This window comes from Cricetulus griseus, chromosome 4 (assembly GCF_003668045.3).
Source record: "Cricetulus griseus strain 17A/GY chromosome 4, alternate assembly CriGri-PICRH-1.0, whole genome shotgun sequence".
Taxonomy (NCBI): domain Eukaryota; kingdom Metazoa; phylum Chordata; class Mammalia; order Rodentia; family Cricetidae; genus Cricetulus; species Cricetulus griseus.
Window position 1 is genome coordinate 150,813,981 of NC_048597.1, and position 21,842 is coordinate 150,835,822.

The following is a 21,842-nucleotide window of genomic DNA, read 5'->3' on the forward strand; positions in this document are numbered from 1 at the left end:
CCACATACTTACTAACACCTGATTTTTGACAAAGAACCTAAAGCTATATAATGGAATAAAGAAAGTGTCTTCAACAAATGGTGCTGGCATAACTGGAAGCTGGCATGTGGAAGACTGCAGATAGATCCATGTCTATCGCCATGCTTAAAACCTAAGTCCAAGTGGATCAAAGACCTCAACATAAATCCAGCCATACTGAACCTCTTAGAAGAGAAAGTAGGAAATACCCTTGAAGGAACTGGTGCAGGAGATTGCTTCCTGAACATTACACCTGTAGCACAGACACCGAGATCAACAATTAATAAATCAGAACTCCTGAAATTGAAAATATTTTTAAGGGAAACTATTGCCTGCCTAGGAGATTGCTCAGCTCTTTCATGAGAGGTAGACGGGCATAATGGAAGTGATCACTTGAAGGAAAAATAAGTCCTACATATAGAGATGGCACGTGAAGTGCCATCTGGGAGTGTGAAGGCTAGCAGAAAAGAAAATTACAAGGAATAGGAGCAGGTTCCCCATCAGGATGAGGATGTAGAAAGAGAAAAAAAGGAGAAGAGTGTGGTCTCAAGACCCTCTGTATGAGTGTGCTGGATGATGAAACAAACAGAGTCACTATGAAGAAATTCCTCATAGATTTGAGGTTTCCTGATTTAAAAGCAGAACACAGATCTCCCAGACATAAACACTGTAGTCAAATCAAGGAGTTTTCACATGCATATATTGGTTTCATTTTCAACAAATCCCTTACAATTAAGTAGCATATCTACATGGAGAAAAAACATGAAGAGTATAATTGGAAACATTAATTAAAAAATTCAAACAGAAAACTAACCAAGTGTGGACATTCTCATTGTATTTTAAACAATATTTTGCAGAAAAGAGTTATAAAAAGACTCCCATTTGGAGGAAAATTGTGCTTTCATAGATTGGAAAACTCAGCCTAGAAATCACTTTTCCAACCTGAACTATAAAATCAATACAATCTCAATTAGAAACATATTAGAATTTTTAATGATAATAACAAATTAATTCTGTAACTTAGACTAAAAGGTTCATATAGATATTTTTTCTTTTCTTATTCTAGTTAAATATAATTAATAATTTTCCCCTTTCATAAACAAAATGAAGTGGTAAAGCTCAAACTACATGCTAATTACTCTAACATTGAATTATTGAGTTCATGTACACCAGTTAAGATAGAGACATATCTCTGCAGTACCAAATAGAGAATTCATAACATAGTCTTCTATATTTATAGTTAATCTATTTTTGGCAAATTGTACAAAGAAGGTAGCCCAAGAATAATAATTCCAATACTAATTCTAGAATGACTGAGAAATTATATAGCAAATAAAAATAAAAGTCAATTTTCCTAGAGCAATGTCTAAACAAAAATATACTTACATATACTTACATACATATATATTATTTAGATGTAAATTTTGAATACACAATTCATCTAGATACTAACAGAAATATTATCTCAATATATAATATATATTAATATATATATTAATGTTTTTTTCTGTTTTTATTTAAAACAATCTTTTAATTTTGCATACCACTCCCACTTCCTGTCCTTCTCCTCCTCCTGCTCCCCCATCTTCCTTCCTCCAGATCTCCCATTGATTCCTCAGAGAGGGTGAGGCCCCCATGTGGAGAAATCAGGATATTCGACACAAAGCAAAGTATAACTAGCCTATATTCCACAACCCCAGAGAAATTCAGTAACAAGGAAAATCCTAAGACAGACATACATGGATCCTCTGGGGAAGGAGAAATAAAAAAGATCTCCTGAGTAGATCTTAATTTTATATATAACACAACTGCAATCCATGAAATTTTTTAAACAAAGCATACTACATTAAAATTATTTACATGGAGGTCATGAAAGAAAACAAAAGAATACAAATCAATTAAGGTCAGTAGGCGACTGAAGTGAAAAAGCAATAAAATAAATGAGAGATTCCTGGTAATTTCCTGATACTACAGTAGTTCATTAGATGACAAAGAAGAAAAATTGAAATTACATCACTAGGCAGTAATACCTGTAACTGTGTCAAATCACTGATAATATACAAAGGGCATAAATTATATAACATGATACATGTTGCCATCAAAATATTCTGGGTATTGGGTATTTGTAATTTGCATTTTGGAAACCTAAGTCTAAAATTTATTAAAATTGTTAATAAGTTGAAATTTTGTGATAATTCTAAACAATAGGATAAAAAATAGTTCATCTTGAGGAAGACGTTTACTAATTGTATATATCCAATGAGAAATAGAATCCATAATTGTGTTTTAATGTACCAAAAAAATGTCAGGAAATTGTTCTAGATGAAGACAAATAAGCAACAGATTTGAACACATTTTTCATCCAATCTATTAAATAAATGGCAGATAAATATAGGAATATAATCAACATCATCAATCAAAAGTAATACAAATTAAATCATAATAGGACACTTTTACAATTTTTAGATTTAAAAAATGAGAAAAACAAATGCCACAGAATATAGTTCAGCACTTTTATTCACTTATAAGAGAGAAAGGATAGTTCATTCTTTTTTTTTTTTTTTTTGGTTTTTCGAGACAGTTTTTCTCTGTGTAGCTTTGGAGCCTATCCTGGCACTCACTCTGCAAACCAGGATGGCCTTGAACTCGCAGAGATCCGCCTGCCTCTGCCTCCAGAGTGCCGGGATTAAAGGTGTGTGCCACCAACGCCTGGCAGGATACTTCATTCTTATATAACAACATGTGCCTATGAAAAAAATCTGCAATACTTTCAATTAAAAACATTTTCAGGAAAATAAAACTGAGTATTTAGAAGCTTCTTAATTTTAGATGTCATTCATTTATTCAGTGAATAAGTAATAAAGATATCATTAAAGAATAGAAGAAATATATACATAGAAACACAATTTCTGCCGTATTTAAGCTGAATTTTTTTTCCAGTACTGAGGATTAGACCCACTGTCTAAGCTTGCTATGTCAGTGCTCTATCAGTGAGATGTATCCTAGCCCCTGTGTTTTCTTAAATAATGTCTTACCAGTTCAGTCTGACCTTGGACTTACTATGACACTCCCGCTGATGATGTCCAATCCAGTTCCTGCAAGAACACTGGTACAGGAGATACTTGCCACTTTGCACTGCATGGGACTTTCTATGGTAACATAAATGTAACCCAAATAATCTTTTTGGTATTTAAGAAAGCTCAGGGTCTCTCAACCTTGGGATCTGAGATTTAGTGTCTGTAGAGCAACGCTCATGGAATGGGCAAGACTTGAACACCTTCATTGCCCCCTGTATCATTTCTTTCACATGTCCATGGGAGTTTTCATGATTTAATCATTGGTAACCCTGGAGAAGCAAGTAGTTGTAAGTTTACAACAATCTTCATTAAATTTAAAAAGTAATGTTTGGAGATAGAAATAAATTATTTTTCCAGTGTGCCAGCCTGCATGATAGACTAATCTCAGACTGGAAGGGTCTTGACAACTTCTATTGCCTGTCTCTCATGTTAATGTCTTTACCTGGGGCAACACTCAAACACAGTCACTTTCATTATATAAACATTTCCAGGATCCTGTAACTAAAATGCACATTACATTTTAAAAGAATTTAATGAATAAGACAGAAATATTAAATTTCTGTCACAGACTCTATTTGTCCTGATAGTAAGGAACTTTAAAAAGTAAGTTAAGAGTATATTCAAAGGAATTTTATAAATCACTATTGTGGATATAACTTTTCCATGTAGATATTATTAAATATAAAGATCAATATTGATTGCACAATTGTAGTGTACTGTACTATTTTCTTAAATTCAATGAGTATTTTCTTAATTACTTAAAAATAGCTCATTGAGTAGGAGAGAAAATAAAGCACTGATACTTAATAACTCAGTCATAAGACTGGAGACTGATCTAAACCAGGTCTGATTCCAGAGCCAAGGCCCCTCATCCTTCTGTGCTGATAGCTGTTATTATTGACTAACGTGAGATCTCAGGTCAGATACCTGGAACAGTTATGAAAGGTTCCATAGATTAAACAATAAAACACGTGGGATTGAAAAAAGTTCCCAATGAATTGCAGCATAGCAAGGAGGAAAACTCTTCAGTGAAATAATCTGTCCTGGGAAGGAGTGAGCTTTGACGGTGGTGTAAGCATCTAAGCATTTTCAACTGGATTCTTTCACACACATAAAGAGAGATTCTTACTTGGAATGAGATTATCATTTGTTCACAAATTTTATCCTAGTTCAGAGATTACTTGATTTTATTACATATTCCATGTTTTTAAATATATGTTAGTAAGGACAATGTTTTGGTCTAAACTTGCAATGTGTACTTATAATTCAAATGATGTTTTTCTTTGTGGAGAGGTCACAGCAAAACAGTTTAGTAACTTTTTAACTATGCAATCTGTAGAAAGAGCTGCATAATCAGTAGAGAAAGCAAGGACACAGCTGACCCAGAGTCCCTGAGCATGGGAAAACACATAAGCGTGCTTCATATGAAGACTTGAGTTAAAAAACAAACAAAATTTAAGGCTGGGCGTTGGTGGCACATGCCTTTAATCCCAGCACTAGGGAGGCAGAGGCAGGCTGATCTCTGTGAGTTCGAGGACAGCCTGGTCTCCAGAGCAAGTGCCAGGTTAGGTTAAAAATAACAAAACAAAAACAAAACAAAACAAAATTTAAAACTATATTGAAAATAATGATGATTTTTAAGTTAAATTAGAAACTATCTCATTTTGCATATCAATCCCAGTTCCCTCTCCCTTCCATCCTCCCATGTCCCCCTCCAACTCCTCATCCCATCCCCATTCTGCTCCCCAGGGAGGGTGAGGTCTTCCATGTGGGATCATCAAAGTCTGCTGTATGATTTGGGGCAGGTCCTAGGAACTCCCCCTTGTCTAGACTGAGAGAGTATCCCTCTATGGGCAATGGGCTGCGAAAGTCCATTCTTAGACTAGTGATAAATACTGTCCACTACAAGAGGCTCCATAGACTTCCCAGACCTCCTGACACCCATTTTCAGGGGGCCTAATTTGGCACTATGCTGGTATACCAGCTGTCTGTCTGGGTTCCATGAGCTCCCCCTTGTTCAGGTCAGCTGCTTCGGTGGGTTTCCCCAGCCTGGTCTTGACCACTTTGCTCATCACTCCTCCCTCTGCACAGCAGGATTCCAGGAGTTAGGCTCAGTGCTCAGCTGTGGGGCTCTGCTTCTGCTTCTATCAGCTACTAGATGAAGGTTCTAGGATGGCATATAATGTAGTTATCAACCTCATTATAGGGAAGGGCATTTAAGGTAGCCTCTCCACTATTGCTTAGATTCTTAGTTGTGGTCATCCTTGTAGATCTCTGGACATCTCCATAATGCCTGATTTCTCTTTAAACCTATAATGTCTCCCACTATTACAGTATCTCTTTTCTTGTTCTCCTCTATTTCCCCCACACACACCCCACTCAATCTTCCTGATCCCTCATGTCTTCCTCCCTGCTACTCTTCTCCCCTTCTCTTTCTTCTAGCTTCCTCTCCCATCCCCCCATGCTCCCAATTTGCTCAGGAGATCTTGTCCCTATCCTTTTCTCAGGGGGACCATGCATGTCTCCCTTCAGGTCCTCCTTGTTTTCTAGAGTCTCTGGAGGTGTGGATTGTAGGCTGTAGTCCTTTGCTCAATGTCTAATATCCATATATAAGTGAGTACATACCATGTTTGTCCTTTTGTACCAAGATTACCTGACTCAGGATGTTTTTCTTCTAGTTCCATCCATTTGCCTGCAAATTTCAAAATTCCATTGTTTTTTCTGCTGAATAGTAGTCCATTGTGTAATTGTACCACATTTTCTTTATCCTTTCCTCAGTTGAGGGGCAGAAAAATATGATATTTTTAGCCTAATACTTCACATATGCTAATCCTTACACATTTTACCACAATGCTATGAAACTGTGTGAGTTCATTTATGCCTTTTATTATGGTTTAATGATTTATGTCAACCTACCAAGATTCTATTGTTAGTGAGCATGTTGGACTCAGTAGAAACAATTCTTTGAGTACTTATGCACTCTGCTTTCCTAACATTTGTTAGGAAATATTAACTTAAATACTGAGAATTTCATATGCCTTTATTTTTAAACAATTTGTGGCCAGATAATTAATTCTAACAAAATCCCAGAGTAGTTCTGGCAATGAATTCCAGTTGGTAGACAAATGTTTTGCAACCCAACAATTTTAATAGTGAAAACTTAAGAAGAAAGCATAAGAAAATCTTCCAACTCCATGTTAAATATTATTTCCATTAAACACTTTTGCCTCTAGAAATCCTTAATAATACCATTAAAAATACCCTCACCTTAGGAGAGGGAAAAATCCCTCGAAATATGTTCCTTAGAGTTGCTGACATCTTGCTGGCACCATTGTTACATCTGAGCTATCTACTTTTTTCTAGGCTGTTTGAGGTTCCAAGTCAAGAGAGGGATAAAAGTTCTTCAAGATCACTTTATATTGTAGTCAAGAGGTCCCAGTGCACCAGAGAAACTCTGCCTTCTAAAGAGGACTGTCAAGAATTCACCTTGGATTATGGCATAATGTAAAGATATTTTGCCTCACTGAGAAATAATAGCCTGGTCTTTAACTCCAAAGTTCCAATGTGGAATTAACTCTCACACTTTCCTTCCTGATATGACTTTGATCAAGAAAGTGGTCACACTTATGTAGATGAGAATGAACTTCTCTTCTATTAAGTCCATGTATGTATAGTAAATTGAAAGCTTTTGTATAAATGTAAGTACCTACCAGTTTTGTATGTATGAGAGGGAGTAGATAAATGGTTGTTCTCAAAAGGAGAATATTGGTAACAGTCAGGCCTGGAACCTTGAATCCCATTACTGCCAAGCCTGATCCTTGAATACCATTACTGCAAGTGCAGAGGGAAAGAGGGAAAGATGAGTTTTTATATAAAAAAAGGCATCCCCTGCAACTGCTCCTGCAAAGGCTTAGATAGGGAAGTTTAGGCTTTGATCCAGAAATGTGTCTGGTGGTATAGATCCCTAAGTTATGTTGAAAATTTATGACTTGTGTGGCTAAGGGAATTATAGTAAACTTATAGTTCACTTCCTTTTGGGCTTTCTGGGTAGTAAAAAAGAAGGCAGAGACAAACTGGCTTCATCATTTTGAGAAACCTGATTCATAATCCCAACTAGTATTTAACAAAATGCTAAAGTGAATTCATCAACTTGTACAATAAAAAATTGAGATCAGTGATTTGTAATTTTAATTTGTCAAACAATATATACATATTGTAACAAATTAAACAAAATTACCTAATCATACCCATCGATTTGTTTTCATTTTTCCCTAGACTTAATGCATTTTATATTGTGTCCTAGTAGAACTTCATGGGAGTATGATTTGTAAGTATTCAATAGTCAGCACTGATGACATACAAACAGGTGGTATAATATATAATGAATAGGTTAAATTTATGAAGATGTATATATATATATACACACACATATATATATATATATGATGTAATATAAATTAGTGACAAAAGGCTATGCATTTGAAAGATTAGGGAAGGATATGTAGAAGGATTTGAAGGGAGAATTGGAAGGCAGGAATGTAATGATTAAAGTGTAATGTTAAAAATTAAAAAAAGGAAACCTAATACAAATACCTGTAATATGACAAGTAATTGTTCACAACTTAATTTGGGCAAGTATTTAATTTCCTAGATATTTCTGTGTTTCTTTCTTAAATTTTGGATAGTAATACCTCTTGTTCTTTAGGCATTCATGATAATTAGAGCCTCTCATTATCTGATACACAGAAAATATTCACCAAAAGTTATTTGTTAGAATGACAAGTTTGTTTGCTTATATTATGCATATCACTATCTAGTATAATAGATCTGGCTCCTCATGTGACATAAACACACATTTTTTTTTTTTTTTTGGTTTTTTGAGACAGGGTTTCTCTGTGTAGCTTTGGAGCCTATCCTGGCACTCGCTCTGGAGACCAGGCTGACCTCGAACTCATAGAGATCTGCCTGCCTCTGCCTCCCCAGTGCTGGGATTAAAGGCGTGCACCATCAACACCCGGCCACAATTTTTTGTGATATCTATTTTTTCTATTTTTATCTTGTGAACTGGAATGTATCTTGATTCCATGAAACTATGCACAAAACAATTCATGGATAAAATATAATTAATTCTTAATAATTCTGATTGTTTTCATTTAGTAGCTAGTGTTTTGGCAAAATCAATAAAATATAAAACAAAAATATTAACTTTGTTATGAGGTAGATTGTATCTTAAATGTGAGTTCTTCTGATTCAATGCTATTTTGCAAAGGTTACTTACCTGTTATAGGATTCAGTTTCCACACTTGAAGAGAATGTAGTTTCAATTCATCAAGCAATGTGAGAATTTAATATACTATACAAATGGATCTTAAAGCTGACTAGGCACAAGGTTGTGAGATAAAAACATGTCTCCTTCTGTCTCTTTTTCTTATAAGAGTTACCAACACAATATCTATGCTATTATTCAATTTTATACATTGCTTTTAGGAGTTCACATGTCTCATTATAATTAGCATTATAATTATCCTTTTTAGATATAGTGAAAGCTACAGTTCTATGGCTAATTAATCTTCTGTTTTAAAGAAATTGTTTAAGATAATTTTAGCTCTGGTAAATGTTAGAAGCCTGCTCTTTTCTAATGACAGAAAAGACAGAAAGGGAGAGGAGGTGGGGAGGATCTGGTAGGAGTAGATTGAGGGGAGTCTGACTCAGATTTTATTGTATTTGAAAAGAGTCTATGGTTAATAAAAGGGAAATGTGTGCAGGACCATCATATTTTAAACAACATACTGGTAAAATAGCAACCAAAGTAGTGATTAGTAAATGGAGGAAAGGCTATGTTCATGGATTGAAAAAGCCAATATTGACAAGAAATCAGTTTTTTTTTAAGCTAATATATAATTAGTATAATTTTTAATGCTAGCATCAAACTTATTCTGTTATTTATCCTGAAATAATATATTATAAAATGAAAAGAATTTTACAAAACCAAGTTTTTTAAAACTCATATTACCAGATTTTAATACTACTGTGGTACCACATTAATTGGGATCACATGCCATTGGTGAAAGTAGAGAGAATAGAGAATACAGGAACATACCTACAAATACATAGTTATTTGACGTTGAGTAAACTGTGCAAAAATGTAATTGGATAATTGATTTTCAGCATTAACTCTGGACAAATTAAATATCCATACAAATAAACAATCAAAAGTCAATTATCATAGATCCATACCAAAAGCTTATATAAAAGTACATACACATGGATCAAGTACATATACATAAATCATGTAGAACACAAAATTCTAACATATAATTAGTCCAAATACTAACAGAATCATCTCTTTGTGACCAAGGTTTGTTACAGAATCATACTTGTTATCCACGAGTTTCTCTTAATATGGTAATTTGAATTAACTTAAAATTAAAGTATATTGTCAAGGTCATGAAAGATAGCAAAAGAATTCAGAACTATTAAGAAGTGCAAGTGACTAAACAGAGAACCCAATAAAACATACTAGAATAACAATGGAGTCTTCTGGCACAAAAATAAAACAGTAGTCAGCAATTCAGTGATGTTAAAATGAGATCATTAGACAATTATAAATGTGTCAATATTATTTACTTAATTTTAAACAAAAGAATTAAAATTGTATAATATGTTTTGTACATTGTTTAGGGATTTGTGATACTGTATATTTTAAATTATATCATATTTAGAACTTTATATCTAAAATTGTTTCAAAGTTAAAAATTAAAGTATGTGATATTTTTCAACCCGAGAAAATAAAAAAGGTAGCTCATAGGGAATAAAAAAACAAGTTACATATCCAACATTTATAGTAGTTTTACTAAAAGAAAAGTAATTCCTCAGCTTCAAGCATATTGGGGAACTACTTTGAACATGTATATTATCAAGTAAGATACCTGAATATAAAACAATACTGTAGAACGTAACCATCATCCTTGCCAAAGAAGTGCAAATAAAACCATAATTAGATACTACTGTGTACCTATTATGAAGGGATAAACTCCAGAGTGAGGGAACCATGGGTCACAGAATGTAGACTGCCACTTCTATGGGTTAATATGGTAGCAATGACAATTGATTCTGGTTACAGGGGAAACAACTGATATTGACCTTTGATCCTCATATGTATGAGTCAAGAGCTTAGCCATTAAGCTGCATTTACTTTTACGATTTATCTTGACATCAAAACACATGTCAAAAAGTTTTCAATTTTCATTTGGAAATTTTCATGCAAAAAAAGCATCTACAAAAATTCTGAATATTTAGGAACTTTCTTCTATTAGATATCAACAGTTCAGTGAATAAAAGACAAAAGGTGCCAGGGAGAAGAGAAAAAAATAAAAACACTTACATTTCCACCAGGATTAAGGTATCCTTTTACTCCAAAAATTGAGGAAACATCCATTGTCTTAGAGAAGTGCTCTGCCACAAGCTATATCTGAACCCTTAGTGGTGTTCTGACAACAGTCACCAGCATGCTAGCCTTGACTTCAGTGTGGAGCCCTCCTGGATGCCCTATCCACTATCTTTCTGATAGGATGCTGGAATTGCTGACATGCATTGCCTACTCTACTGTGGGATTTTCTACAGTGTTCTAAAGATGACCCAATCACATTCTTTTGTTCTTAGAAGAGTTCAAATAACTCAGCCTCACTAACTGAGGTTTAATGTTTGCAAAAGGTAGCCGTGTATGAGCCTCAAACATATTTATTTCCCCCTGGATCACTTCTTTCATATCCCTTTGGATATTTTCTTGATTCAGTCCTTTATAGCCCCAAGGGAACAATTAGATTAAAGTTAACAATCTTACCCAAAATAAAGGAAGTTTTGAAAGGGGTAACACCTACATCTTCCTTCTATTTTCCAGCTTGGACAATGGACTCCAATATCTATCTTGAGATATCATGACAGCTGCTTTCTTTATCTGTGCTATCTGTTCAATTATTTGCATATGTTAACACTATAATACTTCCACTTCACTCATATAAATATGTTGGGAATTCTGTAGCTATTTAGCATGTACATCACAACTTAAAATGGAGTTTAATGAATAGATCAATTATTTAATTATTTTATGCATCCTTCTAGTACAGCCTTGAAAAACAATATTGTACTTAACAGGGAATAGTATAAATTAGTAATGAGGATATCAACCACCCCATATGGAAGTGTTTTAATAAAAATAATGCATGGATTAAGAATTTGGAAGATATTATGATATTTTAAGAATCCATAGGTATATTTGACAGCACAGAGATGTAATGAATTGATCATGCAGCTAGAAATATTTGCTCTAAGATTAAAACTTAAACTTGGTCCCTAGCTGATGCCTCTTATCTTTCTGCTATGGTAGCTCTTGTGTGCTATTTTTCTGAGAACAGCAAAGATGTGGATGTTGACTTGAAATCTTGAAATGCTTGTGGGCTTTTAGATGAAGTAAGCAGCTACCACTCTTCCAAGAACCAGGGCTATGAGCTAGCCCACTCTGTTACCTACCTTATCTACAAACTTTTGAAGCATGTGAAGGGGAGGAACCTAAAGATTCAAAACTATAGGATCACCATGACACAGAATAACAACAAGATGTCCAGTAGGAGCCCCATTGAGAGCACATTATCCATGGTGTATCAGAGGTGAGATGCCTTGAACCAGAACAATGACTCATGGCATAGAACACTTGCAAGTGAAGGTGAAAAGGCTAAAGAGTGAACTATATGACCTGGCCAACTGGGCTACCCTACAGCTTCCATAACAAGCTTCTCCCCATCCAACCCCCTCTATTAGTTTTTGTTTTGTTTTGTTTTGCTCTGGTTTGGTTTTTGTTTTGCTTTGTTTGCTTGTTTGTTTTTGTTTTTGTTTAAATTTTCCTTTATTTTGAGGGGGTGCAAAGGTAGAAGGCAGATGTGGGGAGACAAGGAGAAAAGTGGGATCAGGTTGCATGATGTGAAACCAGCAAAAAAATAATAAAGGTTTTTTTTAAAAATTGGTTCTAGTTCAGTTATGACAAGGTTCAGCTTCTTAGCACAATAATGAGCCCAGTGGTGATAGCAGGTTCAAAGTGTACATCTTGAGAAGTCCGTGGGGGGGTATACACAGGGGTTTCTGTGTTCTTCAGGTCCCACATCATGGCATAGAAGAACAGGCTCTATCTGGATATCATGTGCTCTAGGCTATGGCCAGTGGCAAGGGGGTGCTATCTTTATAACAAGATACACAGCTCATATGAACAATACTGAACATACCCTTTGCTTTCCAACTCATATGTGTACATATACCAGCATACATGTAGACATTCCTATTAACACACAAACATACACATGTATACCAAAAAGAAAATTATAAAATATATAAATAAAACAATATTGTCACACTTTTGCTATGATTTATTTCAGAAACAAACCTAATATTTTTAAAACATTTTCTAGTAACATAAGGCCAGAAATTGTCTTATAGATGTTTGAAGCATTTGTGAAATTTATGTATGATGTATTTTAACCAAACCAGAAAATGCTGAATGAAACACAGAATGGTTAATAAGCAACAACTATGTTGGTTACATATTGGCTGTCAAATACTTTAAAAATATCAAGAAAATTATCAAGGCCTGGTAGTAGCAAATACATTCCAGATATTAAGAATATATAAGTGATCCCAAAGGAGAAGATATGAGGTGGAATATTGAGAGAATAGTATTAAGACCATTGAAAATAAATAAAGCCACAGAATCTTATTAGATGAAGAAAAATTACATAGGCTGAATAAAATAAATTCATTCAATTCATACTATGTAGTGGCCACAGATGAAGATCTAATGGAATATTTTACACATTATGTTTTTCACAAAAATGGTCTTCTTTCTATCATTTTCTTCAGTGCAATATTGACATCCTTATTCCTCAGACTATATATCAGGGGGTTGAGCATGGGCACAATGATAGTGTAAAACACAGAAGATACTTTCCCTTCATCCATGGAGCTGGAAGATGATGGGTTCAGATACATAAATGCAGCAGAACCAAAAAAGAGAGCAACAGCTGAGATGTGGGAGCTGCAGGTGCTGAAGGCTTTGGCTCTTCCTTCAGTGGATTTAATGTGTAGGATGCTGATAATGATGAAAGCATAAGAACTAAGGATGGTCAGGGTTGGGGCAATGATATTAATTCCACTAAATATTAGAATCATCAATTCATTCACATAAACACTAGAGCAGGAGAGCTTAAGGAGAGAAATAAGGTCACAGAAATAATGGTTGATCCAATCATATCTGCAGAAATGAATCCTAAACATACATCCTATGTGAGCTGATGCATAAACTACACCTATTACATACACTCCTGAAACAAGAGAAAGGCAGGCCTGTTGAGACATGAGGATGCTGTACAGCAAGGGGCTACAGATGGCAACATAGCGATCATAGGCCATTGCAGCCAGCATGTAACATTCTGAAATAGCAAAAAGGAGAAAGAAGTAAAGTTGAATCATGCACTCAGGGTAGGAGATGGCATTCTTCTCCATCACAAAGTTCACCAGCATTCTGGGGATAATGACAGTAGATTGGCAGAGGTCAATGAAGGACAGACTGCTGAGAAAGAAGTACATGGGGGTGTGCAGGTGGGAGCTGAGCAGGATCAGGATGATCATTCCCAGGTTCCCCAGCACTGTGAGCAGGTAGATTCCAAGGAAGATGAGAAACAGGGGCAGCTGCAGCTCTGGTTGGTCTGTTAACCCAGCAAGAAAGAATTTGGTCACTGTGGAGTGATTACCTTTTTCCATGCCCTCTGTCCAGTTTCTGAAAGGAAAAATATGGTCTTTTGAAAGGCATTGTTACTTTTTTTTTGGAAGGATGTGTCCCATTAAATTCTACATGATCACTTCTCTCTGTGCCATCATCACTATGTGGAAGTTGTCTAATTATATATTTACTAGAGTTTCAAAACTAACAATATTTTATAGAAAACATTTTGTGTTTACAGCACTGAAAATTTTTATACCGTCAGTTTTCAATTTTGAATATGTCAAACCTTTTAACCTAGTGTTCCTAAACCACATCATTTACTAAAAGACATATTTGCACAAAAAGAAGCTGGTTTAGAATCATGATTTTTAGAGAATAATTCCATGTAACTCATAAATGGAACAAACTTATCAATCAAACCTTTAGTTAACTACATTCAACCAATTGTTAAGCAAATAACAATTACTGACAAAATTTCAGGAATGAAAATATTAGTGTCCCAATTTTTCTCCTTTTCCTTTTAACTTCTGTGAATCAGAGGGTGTCAAAAGAGGAGCCACATAGAAGCAAGTGAGTAGTTACATATTTCTTTTCTTGTTCTGTTATAAAATTAATATATATATATATATATATATAGACTATTTCAAAATGTAAAAATTCATAATGAATTACTTGCAAATGATATGATCACATATGTAACTGACCCAAAAATTTCCTCCAATAAACTTCTACAGCTGACAAACACTTGGAACTATGTGGCTGGATACAAAATTCACTTACATAAGTCAGTAGCTCTTCTATATAAAAGTAACAAATTGACTGAGAAAGAATCCAGAGACACAGCATCTTTCACAATAGCCTCAAATAATACAAAATATCTCAGGGTAACTCTAACCAAGGATGTGAAATATTTGTACCCTAAAATCTTCAATTATTTGAAGATAGAAATTGAGAGAAAGCTCTCCCACACATGTGGGTAGGTAGGATTAACATAGTAAAAATTGCCATCCTACCAAAAGCAATCTACAAATTCATTATAATCAACATTCTGATAGACTTTTTCACAGATCTTGAAAAGACAATTCATATGAAAACTAAAGACATACCTTCAAGTCAATGAAGCAATAAAATTCATACCCCCCCCCAAAAAAAAACAAAGGGAAATGCAGATTTTTCATGAAAATACCAATCATAGAATGTAACAAATGATACTATATTAGTTTAGGTTAGCCTAAATCCTTATTACACAGTGATACCTAACAGTGGTTTCTGAGCTCACATGCTGGAATAAAGCCAAAGGTCCCAATGGTGACTGATGGTTGAACCAATGGGCCTCTTAGTACTTACCATTTACCATAGCTGTGATCCTCGCCGCAAGGTCTAGAACATGCTTCCATTTCTTCTGTGTTCCTTGAAATCACTGATATAAAACTATTATGCTACATGTCAAGCTATGGCTTGCACTGTGGATGTTCTTGCTAAGGAAAGGATATTGACATGATGAAACACAGAAGCTATAGGATGCTTGGAAAACAATTAAAGTCAATATAATTAGCATGCAGTTTATGGAATGTTAGACAGGTTATTAGATTTGAGAGCACAGAAGACATAACTTTTAATAATCACAAGGGACAATTATGTCAGTTTGTTATTTTAAAAGGGGAGAAAGTTACTTATACCTTCTCAAGGACAGCTGAGTCCTAAGTCTCTTGATAATCCACTTTCAAAGATCTAGAGGAAAGATTCCCTTAATTCCTTTTTTAACCACAAATATTCAGTAACATTGATCTTACTAAATTCTTCATGTATAACCCTCTCTATCTGTGATGGATGCAGATGGCTACTTACAGTTCCTAGAGTATGAGACAGTCATTTTATTATCTATATTTTATATTGATGTTCATTCTATTTGCAAGAGTGTCACCAAGCACTTTTTCTTTGTTATCTGGTAAATATGTATTTCCATTTATGTCTACTCTAAAACTATGGTTGACATGGGGTGATTCTCCATAATCATGTATTGAATTCATCCTTCTTATAACATGCTCAGGATGTTGTAATTTCTGAAGTACACACTTGCTTCTTGGGCTATAAGTTACACTATTAGCCAAATGACAAGTTGGACTTATTTGCCTATTTCCCCAGTAATACAAGTCTGCCAAATTTCAGGCTTTTAAGGGTACTTTTAGGAATAAGTGAATAATTAGATTCTGCCTGACTTAAGACAGTGATTGCTCCAGACATCAGAGTCCTAATTGACATGGGACAAATACACTCATCCAAATTCTCAATTCAATTATCAATATCAAGTTTTATTTGCCAATTGCAAATGGCTCTAATCCTAGAATTGGTAGAAGCATGCCCCCTAAATTCTACAGTTAGTGTTTAGAAGGTCAGACTTAGTCCTCAGTGGCAACAATACCTTTAAGCCGGGTCTGCATCTCTTGTTAGCATCTTCCAGGACTCACCTAATTTGTGCCTTTGCAGATCCTCAGTCACCTGAGCAGCTGTGAAGAATTGTCCTGAGTTTAACTTCTTCAGTTACTGTATGTCAGCAAATCAACATTCTCTAAGGACTTTCACTATTCTAGAAACACGCTCATGAGACAATTAACAATTATCAGTACTAATTCCCCATCTGCCTAGCTATTCTTCAAATTGGTTCCTGTCATTTCTAAACGTGCACATCATAATAAAGATTTTGAATGTGTGGATCACTATAGAGCTGTATTAAAATGGTATTCTGATCCAGTAGATGTGGAGCCTCTAGCTAACACAACAGACAGAGCACACACTGGGGAAACCGGGCTCTGGAGGAACAATGCCTTTCCTGATGAGTTATATCTTATTGATTAATGTTTAATGATATTAAATAATAAATCTATTAAGTTTTTGGCAGATTGCATGAATATTATTAACATTTTCCCCAAGAATAAAAATGGCTTTGCTTTGCCGCTAAGTTAAAGAATCCCAGGAGAATAATGAAGTGGTCTAAATGAAGGGGATTGGGGTCACCATTGGTACTATAGAAGCAGGTGTGAGTTATTTCATGACTAAATAGTTAGAAACCAGAGTAATCCAAATTCTCAAACTATTAAAGTGGCTTGTAAGACTAACCTAAGTATCTTCTATCATGACAAATTATTTTGGTTTTCATAATTTATCCCTTATTTTTCTTCTATAACCAATAAAATAGTATATACACAGATTAATGAAGATCCTCTAAAAAAAGTTAATATTTTATGCCATTCAATACTATACACAAGATTAATGTTCTAAAGAAACTCAATATAACATTGGTGCTAATTTGCATAGAAAATAGTAGTAGGAAACAGGCATGCATAGCCTTTTCATTCAGGTAGCAATTGTACTAATGTGTGTATTTAGTGAATCACAAACTTATGTGAGTTATTGGAAATTCTGTGAAATTCAAAAACAATTCTCAAAATATTACATGAATAATTGTTGAAATAATTGATAATTAGTGATAGTTTCTTGGATGTATAGTGGCTATCTTCAAGCATTCTGTATATCCTGTTTTTAAGAAGTGTTGGGCTATTGGCTTATATTTTATTTTATTAACACACATTAATTTATATACATATATATTATTGTGCTTAAGTGTATAATTTCCATCCATGCAAAATGATTGACCGAATAGTTGTCTTAGGGTCAGATCCACAGAGAACATGAATGCTTAGAAATATGCTGAGACAACGAGGTTCAACTATATACTGTGCTAATTTTGACACATGACATATTTTTGAGCACCCAGGGGACAATCTGTAGATCTCTAGAGCAGTGGCCACTTTGCTTATCTCTCTACCCTTCATGTAAGGATCAAGACCAACGTCAATGTGGAGGATCAAAAAGCCTGTGAATAAAAATAATAGTTGAACTTGGAGAATAATGGTGGACTTTGCCAGCCCTGCCAAATATATATATATATATATATATATATATATATATATTAATGAGACAAGATATCTCTCCTGGCTAGTCAGCTTATTGTGCCTAAAAATATGGTGGTTTCACACAGAAACAGCTGGTGTCTACAAGGGGGAGCACATGGAACCCAGACTGCTGTCTGGGAGGCCAGTACAGGACTGATCCAAAACTCTGAACATGGATGTCAATTAGGAGGCCTCCGTACTTTAGGGGGCCCCTGGTAGTGGATTAGTATTTTTCCCTGGTGTAAGAAGGGACTTTGAGAGCCCATCCCACATGAAGGGATGCACTCTTGGCCTGGACAATTTGGGAGGGCCTAGGCCCAGCCCAGGATGATGTGGTGGACTTTGGGGAGCCCCTGTCGAGGGGCCTGGGGAGTGGAGGGTTGTTGGGGTGGGGGGTGGGGAGAGTAGGTCGAAGGTAGGGGGTAGGGGTGGAGATTAGGGGAGGGAGATGGAGAAGGGATTGACCTGTGTGACAAGCTTGTTCCTAAATTAAACTAATAAAAAATTACAAAAAAATATGGTGGTTTCATTTTGCCACATTTACTATGCTTTATCTTACATATATTACTGAATATGTATATATGTATATACATATTACTGGATATGTACCATTACTGAATAGGCACCATTTTAAAAGTCATTATAGGTGGAATTTTGTTCTACTATGGGAATCGATAATTGTCAGTAGTACAAGGGGTTGTTTTGGTAAACACTATTCCACAGATTTTCGTTACTGATCTATAAATTTTCAAATTAATCATTTTTTACTTTCCACACATTTGAAAATCAGGATAAACTAAGCATTAATTAAAGACTTCTTTATGAACTCAGAAATCACACATTATTTCACTTGGACTGGTTTGCCACAGAAATACTGTTCAAGACTAAAACTTTTAAATCTTTATGCAAAATAGGTCAGAATGTCACAACTATTTGATGTATCCTTAAAACATTCACATAAATGAACTTTAAAGAATTTGATTAACCAAAGTGTACTGAATTAAATTTAGTTTAAAAACAGTTGTAACTCTTTGGAGTAGTATCAAACCAATGATGCATATGGATAGTATGGATGCCAAAATCTTCCTTGAAATATTTCATGGGAGAATAAGGAAATTATTAAGGTTGTATTAAATTTTGAGATTATCCTAGGATCTGGACACCAGAAAGTTCTACTTGGATGTATGGGTCATAATGAGTATGGCTAAAGCTTGGAAGTACAAATTCAAATAATCAATGCATAATCCATGAGGATACTGGATCAGGCAGAAGTTCAAAATGTAGAAGTGTCTGTAAATGTATTTTAAACTGGAAATTCAGTGTCTGAAAGAATACACTAAACAAGGCACATAAGATCTATTGAAGATTATGCCTGTAAGTGGTTGTTTTCAGGGTAGAAATTTCCAAAACTAGAAATTACAAGCATCATAATTCTAAGTGCTGTGTCCTTTCACATATCTGGAGAAGATCAATATAACATTTAAAATAATATACTTTCATTAAAAGATATTCCTTAACCAACTGTACAAAGATATATAAACAAAATGAGACTGATATTGTTTCATAAATAGGTTGATGCCATCCTCATTATTTCTTTTACATTAGTCTCTATGATGCATATGTTACAACTTTTACCTAGGAAATAGCAATGACAATTATAGAAATATGATATAATACAATATTTGAACTAATGATTAAAATATTGACAAATGGATTCAAATGTGTAACAGTGATTGAAGCCATGTATTAGTTGATGATGCTATGCTAATAAATCAATCTTGCATAGTTTAGTTTACATGAATGATTTTTCTGTCTAGTATTTTCTTCAGGGCAACACTGACATCTTTATTCCTTAGGCTGTAGATCAAGGGATTCAGCATGGGCACAACAATGGTATAAAACACAGATGACACTTTTCCTTGGTCCATGGAGCTAACAGATGATGGCTGTAAGTACATGAATGCAGCAGACCCAAAGAAAACAGCAACAGCACAGATGTGGGAGCTACAGGTACTAAAAGCTTTGGATCTGCCATCAGTAGAACGAATGCGGAGGATGCTGGCAATGATGAAGATGTAAGAAGTAAGAATAGTCATAGTTGGGACAACTATATTAAATGTACCAAAACATAGAATCAACAACTCATTAATATAAGTATTTGAGTAAGCAAGCTTCAGGAGGGGAAGAAGATCACAGAAATAGTGGTTGATTACATCTAAGTTACAGAACTGAACTCTGATCATGAAGCCAGTGTGAGCTGATGCACAAATCACACCAATAATATACACCACTGAAATCAGGGAACTGTAAATCTGATAGGACATGGTTACATTGTAAAGTAAGGGGTTACAGATAGCAACATATCGATCATATGCCATTGCAGCCAACATGTGACACTCTGCAATGGCAAAAATGAGGAAGAAATAAAGCTGAGTCATGCATCCAGTATAGGAGATAAAGTTCTTCTCTGTCACAAAATTCACCAGCATTTTGGGGGTGATAATGGTGGAATGACAGAGATCAATGAAGGACAGACTGGCAAGGAAATAGTACATGGGAGTGTGCAAGTAGGAACTGATCCCAATCAGTGTAATCATGCCCAGATTCCCCACCACAGTGACTACATAGATTCCCAGGAAGAGGAGGAACAGAGGCATCTGGAGTTCTGGCTTCTTTGAGAGCCCAGTAAGGATGAATTCAGCCACTGTGCAATGGTTTCCTGGTGCCATATCCTCTGTCCAAATACTGAAGGAAGAAATATATGTCTGTTACAGTGACTGTTGTTGTTTTAAATTTACAGAATTCTGTATACATATGACTTTCAGCTATGTATGATTTGAATCTCTGTGATAATTAGACCTACAGAAACATACAATTAAACTTACTTGATTTAAAACTTATTTGACATTATTTTTAATTCAAAACGCATTGTATGTAAATACTGGCCCTGAGCATTAGAGCATTTCAGTGACTTCACAGCAATGTCATTACTTGACGCTTGCATCTCCTCTCTGAGGTGTACATCTCATAATACTCTAAGGAGCTATTGAATCTGTAATGGGAGAAAAATAATCAATAGTCCCATGCAGCTAAAGATGTATGATTCACAACAATTGAAAATATAGCAAGATGTCCTCAAGACTGCAACAGTGACACTGAAATCATGGTGGTATACAGCAGCTATCTAATTGGATTTAAGAACTGCTTAGTAATAGACCTGATAGTGTAAACTTGACCCACTACTCATGTCTCATGTAGCCATAGACCCTAAAGGATAACCTACTACTGCCACTTTCTTAAACCAATATGTTTCTAAACGCATTTGAAATATATATTCTTGCAACTGCAGAAATGGTTACCTCTCTTTTCACATCGAAGAAGCTTTTTTGTAGCAGATGGAAGACTGAGACTATTACAGGAAGCCACAACTGGTCAAAATACAGATAACTAACTTTGAGGTTTAAATCCCCAATTGACACTTCTGAACATGACATCTACCGATAAGACTCAGGGAACATAACCTGATAGGGGTGGAAATATTATAAGAACCAAATGACCAGGAAGTTGGCTGTGAGATAGTGTCTTGTTTAATGATAGGGATGCTAAACCCATAAAATCTCATTTTTCTTTTGCCAAAACAATACTGACACAATGATGACACCAGCTGACATGCCAACCACATTGGGAAAATCCTATGTGGCTTTTATGCCTAGATAAAGAGTTATAGACATTAATGGCTCACGAGAGAGACAGAATCAATTTTATGGACAGTTGAATCCTCTGAGAGGTTAAATAAATCCTGGTGTTTAGCCCTAAATGCATATAAGTAACACTAAATGGTCTCAGTGTGATACGTGTGTGTGTGTGTGTGTGTGTGTGTGTGTGTGTGTGTGTGTGTGTGTGTGTGTGTGTGTGATAAATTTGAAAGAAATTCGCAGTCAGGTGAAGTGGATGGAAATGATGTAAATAAAGAATCATATATAAAATTATCAAAATATTTTAAGTTAAATTTAAAAACACAAAACT

General features: G+C 35.0%; 2 protein-coding genes across 2 annotated transcripts; both read right to left on the reverse strand.

Moving 5' to 3' along the window:
• Positions 1-12,591: 12,591 nt before the first annotated feature.
• Positions 12,592-13,930, reverse strand: LOC100752853 (olfactory receptor 146). The gene has a single exon (XM_027412269.2). It carries the CDS (start codon positions 13,899-13,901, stop codon positions 12,966-12,968), a length of 936 nt encoding a protein of 311 aa, XP_027268070.1. The 5' UTR covers positions 13,902-13,930; the 3' UTR covers positions 12,592-12,965.
• A 5,608-nt stretch (positions 13,931-19,538) lies between these two features.
• Positions 19,539-20,545, reverse strand: LOC100773543 (olfactory receptor 8G1). The gene has a single exon (XM_027412270.2). The coding sequence runs from the start codon at positions 20,543-20,545 to the stop codon at positions 19,604-19,606; it is 942 nt and encodes a 313-aa protein (XP_027268071.1). The 3' UTR covers positions 19,539-19,603.
• Between the last annotated feature and the right edge of the window lie 1,297 nt (positions 20,546-21,842).